Below are 10,966 nucleotides of genomic sequence, written 5' to 3' on the forward strand. Positions count from 1 at the left end.
GACTGACGTCTCAGACTCTGCTTCGTTCCGGGACTTTTTGTGTGTGACTGAGAGCCTTTTTTTCTTGAAGCGTGCCAAGGCGCAGTGAGTCGTAAAGTGCAATTGTCTGAGGCTCCCAGTTTTTGTCTCTGCTGGCGTGGGGAGTTCTGTGAGTGGTAGTGTGTGATGGAATGTCTGACTTCAACGGAGCGTTGGGGCCGCGATGTGTCCTGGGAAGTGTAGTTCTCTGAGGACGTGGGGCGTTCTGGGAGTTGTAGTGTATAACGGGGATCCTTCTTTCCACAGGTCGCTGAGACCGCGGTGTGTCTTGGGAAGTGTAGTTGTCTGAGGCCCGTTGTTTCTCTCCGCACTTGGGCGGTTGTGGGAGTTGTAGTGTGTGACAGGGAGCCTTCCTCCCACGCGCGCTGAGGCAGCGGTGGATCCTGGGAAGTGCAGTTGTCGGGGCCCGCGGCCTGGTCCGGGGGTTCCGGAAGGCGCCGTTTGGACTCCAGGACGCCCGGTGGGGTCTAGGCTTCTTGGGCCGGAGGTAGGGGAAGGCGCCCAACCCGCCTTCGCCGGGATCACCCCGCCTGCTGCCTGGGCTCTAACCGTCCGGAGCCCGGAGCCCACGCTGCCGGAATCGCAGAGGAAGTGCAGTCCTGTGGCCCCGGCAAAGGAGCAGGTGTAGGGGTGCAGGTCAGGCTGGACTCCTGGCCTGAGGGGAGCCCTGGCGGGCGCCCCGGCTACTGTGGTCCGAGTCCCCGTGTGACGAGGCGGGTGGATGTGGAGCGACGGGAACCTCCTGAGGCGGGACCCGGTTCCTGGCGCCTGGCCCGCAGGAGCCATGTCTCAGGTAAGCGGCGCCTCCTCTCTTCTCCCGAGGGACGCGGTGACTTCAGGCCTGAGGGGCTCCCGCCCCCGCTCCTCTCCTGGGCCTGGGCCGTAGGAGGTGCAGGCGGGTGGACGGGAAGCCAGGGCCGTGTGGGCAGGAGTGTTTGGGGGTTGAACTGGCAGCCAGCTGTGCTGGTGCCTCCTCTCTCAATAAAGTGCTGGATCCGGTGTGTCTTGCTCCAGCGGCCTCTCACTCGTTTATTCACCATGTTTACACGGAGCGTCCACCTGCAGCATCTGTATCTGCTCTCAGAGGGCGACCCCCGGACCCGCAGTGTCAGCCCCGCCCGCCCCGGCCGCTAAGCCGGAAGCTGGGGTCCCTTAGCACCTGGTTAGCGGCGCTCCTGGGCATGCGCATGCGCGACCCGCTCCCGGCCGGAGCGAGGGGAAAGCTCTGAACCCGGAGCTCACTTTTCAGACGGGACCCCGCGTACGTAGCGCGGAGCACTGGCTGTTTCGGTGGCAGGTGGCTGGCTGGCCATCATTCTGCTCAGGCGAACAAGGCCAGCCATCGCGTTAGTCCCTCTGTGTATAGGCCCACTGCCCGCTCACTTCTTGTCATGCTTGTGTCCAAGTCCAGAGTTTTGCCGGCGCGTCCACCTTCACCCGAGTCGCCAGTCCCTGTTTACTCAGGAAGAGCTTCTTGCTCTGTGGCTCGCGCATCCTTCTCACGGAAAACAATCCTGTTCAGTGCCAAGTAGAACCTGTCACGCTCCACCCATTTGGGGCTGCTAGTGTGGGACCTTTTGACGTCCCTTTTCATGCCTGACAGTCCCATGGGCCACTCAGGTGGTGCCCAGCCAGGGCCTTCTTATTCCGTCCAACCCCGAGGGCAACCGCACCGTCCGCCTGGGGAGGCCCTGATCCGTCGGGACGCACCCTCCTTGCTCTCTGAGTTTCACAGCCATTTCTTCAGGAGCCGGAGGGTCCACGCCGCACTCCTAGGGCGCTGCCGCCGCCTGCCGCAGCCAGTTGTTGTAAGAAGGAAATTCTTGCCAAATCATGTCAGAAGAGGCTGGTATTAAGGACACTAGCCATTGACTACTAAACACAAAGGAATCGTCTTCACTATTCGTTCATGACGAGTTTTTACAACCAAAGCCGGAAATCCATGTTGTTCACATGTATAATCCTTTACCTTTCACAAAATTGTAAAATATGTCAGGACATATCAGATGGTGTGTTTTTTTCTCGTTTTCTCCATTATACAGCAAAGCAAACCAGCTCTACTCTTAGGTACACTCTCAGTGACCACCGAGAATCCTGCAAAGTCCCCTTGCTGCTCCCACCTACACTGCCCACCCTCCTCGCTGCCGCTCACTTCCCTCCTTGGTCAGGGCCTTGCGGGGCCTTGCTGCCCTTGTTAGACACCTGTCTGTCCTTTCAGGGGTCAGTGACATTCAGAGACGTGGCCATAGACTTCTCCCAGGAGGAGTGGGCATGGCTTGGGCCTGCTCAGCGAGACCTCTACCGGCACGTCATGCTGGAGAACTACGGCCACCTGGTCTCCCTGGGTGAGTTCCTCACCTCCTTCAGTTGGAGCTTGCCCGTAGGTGGTGTTGGGAATCTTCATTAACTGCTGAATAGTCCCAAGGGAGGTGTGCTATTTTTTTAAGTTAGGTTGTGGGGGTTTTAATTTTTTAAACTTTATTTTTATTATTGACACTATTACTGATGTCTCCAATTTCCCCCCTTTCCCCACCTGCACCCAGCCCCCAGCCCTCCTTCCTCAGGTCCTCACCTCACTGTAGTCCGTGTCGAGGGGTTATTACTCGATTTTAAGACGGGCATTGTGACACCACCTAATTTTTCAGACACCTTTCATACTTACATTTGACATTTCTTTTAATGGTCCCTCTTTTCTGAGGATTCAAGAACTAATTGTGAATTTATTTTATTCCTGCAAGCAGGTCTTAACATTTCCAAGCCAGATGTGGTTTCCTTACTGGAGCAAGGGAAAGAGCCCTGGCTGAGGAAAGGAGATGTGAGAACAGATTTCTTTTCCGGTGAGTGCGTTAGTGTCCCTCTGCTGTGCACTTCCTGTGTGTCTGTCTCTGCAGCCCATGAACAAAAAGATAGAAAAAGAAAAAAACGGGTATCACCTTTAGGTGGGCATTGCATGTAGTCTGTGAGCTTCAAGTTTAGTGAAGTGTGTAAGGTTTGTGTCTAGATTCATTTATATGCATGTGGATGTGCAGGGTTTTTTTAGTATTATTTATTGAAGGTTATTTTTGCACTTTTGTGTCGCCTTTGCTCCTCCATAAAAGAACAGCTGACTATAATTCCGCAGGTCTGCTTCTGAGTTCTCTACTCTGTTCCATGGATCTGTTTGTCTTTTCTTTCACCAGTACTACACTGTCTTGATTATTGTAGCTTTATAATAAGACTTGAAGTCAGGTAGTGTTAGTTTTCTGACTTTGTTCTTCATCAATATAGTCATTTGCTTCTCTCTATAGACTTTAGAATCAGTTTGTTGAGATGAATAAAATAATTTTTACGTGGATTTCATTAAATATATAGATCAAGTTGGGAAGAACTGGCATCTTGATAATATTGAGTTTTCCTATTTATGAATAGACTGCCTCTCCATTTGAATTTTCTTCCCTGAGACCTTTCATCAGCATTTTAATAAGTTTTCCTTATATAAATCTTATATATGTTTTGTTAGGTTAAAACTTCAGTATTTCATTTTTGGGGTTGCTAAAGGTAAATAGTAATGTGTTTTTAAATGCCATTTGTTTATTGCTAGTATATAGAAAAGTTTTTACTTTTGTACATTAACTTTGTATTGTGCAATCTTGCTGTAATCATTTATTAGTTCCAAAAAATTTTTAGTACATTATTTTCTGATTCATTGCATAGACAGTGGTGTCATCTGTGATCAGAAAAAGTTCATTGCTTAGATACATAGTAAAGAAATACGAGGTCTTTTTACTTATCCCTAGAAACTTACAGTTGGTGATAATAAGACAGCATTCCCTCCAAACAAAATAAATGTCAAAGTTATGTTATAGAAAAATGAATTTTTTTTTCTTTTTAAATATATCTCCATTGATTTCAGAGAGGAAGGAAGAGAGAGAGAGAGACATCAATGGTGAGAGAGAACCATGTATTGGCTGCTGCCTGCACGCCCCGCAGTGGGGGATCGAGCCTGCAACCCAGGCAGCGCCCCCACCTGGAATGGAACCGTGCCCTCCTGATTTATAGGTTGATGCTCAACCACTGAACCATGCTGGCTGGGTGAAAAATGAATTTTTTTTTCTTTAATCCGCATCTGAGGATATTTTTCCACTATTTTTTTTTTTGAGAGAGAGTGGAAGACAGGAAATGACAGAAATATCTATGTGAGAGAAACACATCAATTGGTTACGTCCTGCACATGCCCCAGCCAAGGCCCAGGCCAGGGAGGAGCCTGAAACCAAGGTACACGCGCTTGACCAGAATCAAACCTGGGACCCTTCAGTCCGCAAGCCGATGCTCTACCCGCTGAGCCAAATTAACTAGGGTGAAAAATGAATTTTTTAATGTGTAAACTTCCATAAAAGTTGTAAGGCTAATAGAGAGAATACCCATATGTTTTTATTTACGTTTACCTACTGCTAACATTTTGTTCTATTTTTGAAATCATTTGGTATATATTTTTTCTGGAGATATTTGAGCATAACTTGTGTACACCATGGACTTTTAACCCTACATAGTCCATAAGAATCCTATATAATAAAAGGCTAATATGCAAATTGACCGAAGAGCAGAATGACCAGCCTCTATGATGTGCACTGACCATCAGGGGGCAGACGCTCAACACAGGAGCTGCCCCTGGTGGTCATTGTGCTCCCACAGGGGGACCGCCACTCAGCCAGAAGCTGGGCTCACGTCTGGTGAGTGCAGCGGTGGTGGTGGGAGCCTCCGTGGCAGCGCTAAGGATGTCCAACTGCTGGCTTAGGCCCACTCCCCATCAGTCAGACATCCCCCAAGGGCTCCTGGACTGCGAGAGGGCTCAGGCCAAGCTGAGGGACACCCCACCCCCAAGTGCATGAATTTCGTGCACTGGGCCTCTAGTAAGGGTATAAGAAAGTATATACATTTAAAAAACATATTATTTTAAAATTCGGTTTCCCCCCAAGTGTTAAAGTCTCTTTAAAATTTAGCCTTGTGCCCTGGCCGGTGTGCTCCATGATTGGAGCGTTGGCCCATGCACCAGAGGGTCTTGGGTTCGATTCCCATTCAAGAGCACATATCTGGGTTGCAGGTTTGATCCCAGTCCCCAGTTGGGACACATGCGGGAGGCAACTAATTAATGTGTCTCTCTCACATCGATGTTTGTTTCTCTCGCTCCCTTGTCCCCCCTCGGTCCTCTCCTCCCTCTCCTTCCCTTTCACTCTCTAAAAGTCATTGGAAAAAATATCCTCTGGTGAGGATTAACAAAACAAAAATTAGCCTTGAGAAAATCAGGGCTTAAGTTTGTGTATTAAAACCATCTGATAGAAAGACTGTTATCCCAAACTTAAGCTTCAGATATCAGTTTGGAAAGAAGAGTTAGAGTGAGCATCATAGAAGATGGTTTTCAGAGAAATCATTTATTTAGAGTAAGTTGCTGTGAGATGTTCCAAAGGCGCTGGGGGAACAGTCTGGTGTGTTGGTGGGCTTTGCGGAGCACTTGCAGCTTTATTGGCATTATAATGTTTTTGTTCTCACATCATTCTGGCAGCAAGTAACTGGAAGTGAGGAGGACTAACAACTCTCCTTCCCAACTACTTACCTTCTTCAGAGTTGTATTTTTCCTTCACTGACATTTAATCTTTCTCCCTGTTCACCTAAATCTCTCCTCTCTTTGATGTCTTCTGAATTTCTGGGCAGAATGCTTAGATTTCAAAGTCACTTATGACAAATATGAAAGCAATGAAGTAATAAGGTTTTTCCTTTTAATCCTCATTAAAAAAGGACAAATGGCTTTTATTTCACTCAATACAGAAAATAAGAAACATTGCTTTGTTTTTTTCAGTTTCAGAGTCAAATAGCGAGATCAGAAAGTTTTCTCCAAAAAATGTCATATATGAAGATGACTTATCCCAGTATTTGATAAAGGAAAATAATCTGAGCCAAGGCCCTGAACATTCCAGTTCTAAAGGAGGCTGGAAATACGAAGATGTTACTGAGATGCTACAAAGAAATCAGGGATGTATCAGGCAAGTGACAGTCTCTCGTCAAGAAGCCCTGACTCAACATAGTGTCAGTACTGTGGAGAGGCCCTATGGGTGCCATGAATGTGGAAAAACTTTCAGTCGGCGCTTTTCCCTGGTGTTACATCAGAGGACTCACACAGGAGAGAAACCATATGTATGTAAGGAATGTGGCAAAACCTTTAGTCAGATCTCCAACCTTGTGAAACATCAGATGATACATACTGGAAAGAAACCCCATGAGTGTAAGGACTGTAGTAAAACATTCAGTTACCTTTCATTCCTCATTGAGCACCAGAGAACACATACTGGGGAGAAACCCTATGAATGTACTGAATGTGGGAAGGCCTTTAGCCGTGCCTCAAACCTCACTCGACATCAGCGAATTCACATAGGAAAGAAACAGTATTTATGTAGGAAATGTGGGAAGGCCTTTAGCAGTGGTTCAGAACTCATTCGTCATCAGATTACACATACTGGAGAGAAACCTTATGAATGCAGTGAATGTGGGAAGGCGTTTCGCCGTTCTTCACACCTTACCCGACATCAGAGCATTCATACGACCAAAACCCCCTACGAGTGTACTGACTGTAGGAAAGCCTTCCGTTGCCACTCCTTCCTTATTAAACATCAGAGAATCCACGCTGGAGAGAAGCTCTATGAATGTGATGAATGTGGCAAAGTTTTCACTTGGCACGCATCCCTCATACAACATATGAAAATTCATACCGGAGAAAAACCCTATGCCTGTACTGGATGTGACAAAACCTTTAATCGGAGCTTTTCCCTCATTCTACATCAGATAACTCATACTGGGGAGAGGCCCTATGTATGTAAGGTGTGCAATAAATCCTTCAGCTGGAGCTCAAACCTTGCCAAACATCAGAGAACACACAGCCTAGAAAATCCCTGTGAATATGAAAATTCATTTAGTTACCACTCAATCCTTACCGAACACCAGGGAATTCCTACTGGTGAGAAAACCTAAGCATGTTTGCATTTAAAAATATAGCAGCTAAGGCCTTACTTTGATTTCAGAGCCTTATGTGAATATGTTGAAATATGAAGACATGTGATCCATGCTTGGAGGAAAAATCCAGGAATATGTGGGAAAGCCATTAAAGCTTCCTTTTTTTTTTTTGAAATGTTAGAGAGTGCAGTCACTCAATATGTAGAAGACTCTTCCTCTGGTAGGATTTCCTTACTCGACATTTATAAATTCCTGCCAGGAAAGGGATAGATACAAGTCCAATGCAAATGAGAAAGCTTTTAGTTAGAGATTAGCTCTCGTTCTGCATTTGTCAGTTCCAGCATGACAGAATGCATGGGTGAAGGCGCGCTTTTTCCCGGACATCACAAAATTCATAATGCAGCAGTCATACATACAAGCAGGGATTTGGGAATGCCTTCATGTACCATGCAATCTTTATTAAATTTTAAAATACTCTTAAGGAGAAAAATCAACCCTATAAATGGATTGATTATAGGTTGACTTTATGTAAAATTTAAAATGTATAGACTTATATGGGGGGCACCATTATAATGGGTAGAGGAAAACCTTGGAGTTCTGGGAAGTCCTGGAGGAAATACCAGTGTGGGAAATTTTTTTTTTTTTAATTACAGAGGGAATCTTTGTTTTGCTTTTTTTTTTTTTTTTTAAAAAAAAGCATATTCAAAAGAGCTATAAATAAATCTTTTGATTTATAGTTAATCTGATATTTGCTGAGTTTCCCCCCCCCCCATATCATATATGATTCTGAAAATGCAACTCTCACAATATTGACATCAGCAAGAGGAATGTGTTTTTGTGGAAACATACACAATCGTAGGAACATTTTTAGGTGTCTTATGGTTTTAACTGAGATAGTGTTTGGATTTAAGGTTATGCTAACTCATGTTTATCCTTGAATCTGACTAGACATGTCTTAGTCAGAAATAAATGTAAGTTATAACACAGGAAAATGCCAAGGTAGTTTTCCTCTTTTGTTGCATTTACAGTGAGAACATTTATTTTGTAAGTCCATACTTGTGAAAATAAATCATATTATGTTCACTTTCTATGTACACCTTGCCCATTTTTTAATGTCCTATCTTTAAAGCAACTGACTGCCTCTTGTAAGAACTTTCCTCACATCTAGTGTGTGTAATGTGCAGTTTAGTACTTGAATAAGTGCCTCATTTGTTGTTTCATGTATGTAAATCGTTCACAAAACGAGAGGCTAGCATTTTTCTTTCCCATTCAGGGTGACAACAGAACACATAGCTGTTGCTGAGTAATTACTTGTCTAGAATGACCTAACGCCTCAAACTTGACCAGAACAATTCTGTTGTACAAACCCTCCCTTTCCCATAGTGTGGCCAGCATTGCCACTTTCCCAGCACCATGTGAGGTTGGGGAGTGGTGGGGGGGGGGTGTTCTGGTGAACAAGAATGTATTTATCATTTCAGAGGTTTATAACATTGAGTGATGTGGCCACAGACTTCTCAGGAGGAGTGGGGCTGACTAGATCCCATCCAGAATAATTCATATGGGAATGTAGTGTTGGAGAACTATGGGGGGGGGGTATCATTCCCTCAAAGTCAGAATCTGAATTTAGGCATCTTTACTGTTTCCATAGGAAATATTAGGGGCTGGGCTCCAAATTGCCTGGCTGAACTCCTGCTCCATGTTCTTGAGATGATTAAAAATGGGTAGAATAGGGAAGTGGATGCATTTTCCTCCTGCTCTTGTTCTTGTAATAGCTTTTCCTCTGTTTACTAAGAGATTGGGTCTGGAGCTGAGTAAAACTATAATATTTTGAAGTATCTATTTTCTCTCTTGTAAGCAGGACTTTCTCTTTCTAAACCAAATGTGACCTCCTTACTGGAGCAAGGGAAAGAGTGATGGAAACAAAGTGACAAGAGGCCTAAGATCAGGTAAGTGAAAGGCAATCAGGCAGGAAGTGCCTTTACAGGTAGTTCAGCTCACAGATATATTACCTGAGTCATGTTATCAAAAATAATAACTTTCTCTTTCCTTCATGCAACACCATTCTAAACAACATAACTTTCAAAAATTCCTCTCCTTAATTTGTGGTAAGATGTTTCAGAAGATAAGGACTATGATTTTTACTTAAGCTAAAATACAGATAATTCCTATATGTATAAGTAAAAGAGATGTCAAAACACTCTCGCCACTGAAAAAAGAAAGTAGACTGTGGACGTTTTTGTTTATACAGTGTGCTTTATTTGTCATTGCAAGAAGATGCTGTCAAGGTTCATAGTTGCTTTCTTTCACTCGATTTTAGCACATAAATCTGTTACATTTTTTTCATATTTAAGACGTTTTTTATAAGCTGTGGTGCTTTCCAGAGGTAGAAGACAAAATTAGCTTGTTTTCTTAAGATGAAATTTAATAACAGTGGCCAGACACATTGAGATATAAAAGCACCAGCAGTAGAGGGGAACCTGGCTGTGATGATCAACTGAACGCTGCCTCCATGTCATTCCTTCTTCACCGACTCCATCCACACCTTTGGGAACCCCTGGACCTGCTGGGGCTGGACCCCAACAAGGCCTTTGTTGCCTAATCTAAAGTAACCTCCCATCATTCTTTTTCTCACTTTATTTTTTAAAATATATTTTTATTCAGAGAGAAAGGGAGAGGGAGAGAGAGATAGAAACATTAATGATGACTGTGGTGGGGGAGAGGAGGATAGGAGCGGGCTGGAAGAGGTTAATGGGGGAAAAAGGAGGACCTATGTAATAATTTCAACAATAAAGATTAAAAAAAAAAAAAAAGCAACCAGCAGTAGAAAAGTATATGATGATGTCCTTCAAATTATTTGTATACTATAATATTTCAGTTCAAATTTGTATTGTACTGTTACAATGGAGAAATAGTGGTGATATATAGTGTGACTGTGTCAATACATGTGAAGGGGTAAATACCCAGTTAGACCATTTTGATCTATGTAGTGTAAGACGTTTGTATTTCAGACATACAGTTATCTTAAGTTTGCATAGTCAAGGTGTGAGAAATTCATGTGAAACAGACTCAGGACTGCAGCTATTATACCTCTGGACAGTTACCGGATTTTCTTAAGTTGTTGTCATGCTTATTCAATTATCCACACACTATGTCACCATCACTCTCCCAGTGCACATGTCTGTCCCCCATGGAAGAGCACATTCAGTCATCATTCACACAATACAGGGTACCTGTCCTCGATTATGACTCCTTGTGATACCTTGTCTGAATTAGAGCTTACCTTTTGAGTAATTATCTTGGATACAATCAAACTAAGTGGACAGCTGAATGACTTTCAACATTGGCACACTCCTAGATGCAGCAGCCATGTCTGTGTGTGTTAAATATGGTTACAGCTGATCACTATTACCCCTTCAACTGAATGCAATGTTGTTATTATGAGATTGAGTTTAACTGTTATTTATAATATATTCAAAAAGTCTGCTTCAAGTTGGGATGCAGTATTGAGAAAGCAACTAGGTAAAGCAGATAAATATAAAAAATCATTTTCAAAGGCATCCCTGAGCTGTGGAAGCAGAGGACTAGATGAACCATATTCCAGAAGGAAAACCCTGCTGAGGTAACCTGGTAATCACATGCTATTTTGCCCTTGTAAGCATTTCCTGATTTTGAATGTGAGCTTGGGGGAAAAAGAAATCACAAAAGTTTTAGGGGTTCCCTAACCGGTTTGGCTCCATGGATAAGCCTGCAGACTGAAGGGTTCTGGGTTCGATTCCAGTCAAGGGCATGTACCTTGGTTGCGGGCACATACCCAGTAGGGAGTGTGCAAGAGGCAGCTGATCGATGTTTTTCTCTCATTGATGTTTCTAACTCTCTATCCCTCTCCCTTCCTCTCTGTAAAAAATCAATAAAATATATTTAAAAAACAAAACAAAAGTTTTAGGGG

At 44.1% G+C, this 10,966-nt stretch overlaps 1 protein-coding gene across 1 annotated transcript; it reads left to right on the forward strand.

Annotated features, from left to right (window-relative positions):
• Nucleotides 1-406: 406 nt before the first annotated feature.
• ZNF140 (zinc finger protein 140) lies at nucleotides 407-9,802 on the forward strand. The gene is made up of 5 exons (XM_081113922.1): nucleotides 407-832; nucleotides 2,258-2,384; nucleotides 2,781-2,876; nucleotides 5,873-6,056; nucleotides 8,879-9,802. The coding sequence occupies exons 1-5, from the start codon at nucleotides 761-763 to the stop codon at nucleotides 8,892-8,894; spliced, it is 495 nt and encodes a 164-aa protein (XP_080970048.1). The 5' UTR covers nucleotides 407-760; the 3' UTR covers nucleotides 8,895-9,802.
• The last annotated feature ends 1,164 nt before the right edge of the window (nucleotides 9,803-10,966 follow it).

Source organism: Myotis nattereri (assembly GCF_964212035.1).
Source record: "Myotis nattereri genome assembly, chromosome: 19".
NCBI lineage: Eukaryota > Metazoa > Chordata > Mammalia > Chiroptera > Vespertilionidae > Myotis > Myotis nattereri.

What these genes read in the sequence shown, in the direction of transcription:
- ZNF140 (XM_081113922.1), top strand. Translation starts at nt 761, where the DNA reads ATGTGGAGCGACGGGAACCTCCTGAGGCGGGACCCGGTTCCTGGCGCC. An exon ending in CCGCAGGAGCCATGTCTCAG is followed by an intron (nt 833 to 2,257) that starts GTAAGCGGCGCC and finishes CTGTCCTTTCAG; the next exon opens with GGGTCAGTGACATTCAGAGA. An exon ending in GAGAACAGATTTCTTTTCCG is followed by an intron (nt 2,877 to 5,872) that starts GTGAGTGCGTTA and finishes TGTTTTTTTCAG; the next exon opens with TTTCAGAGTCAAATAGCGAG.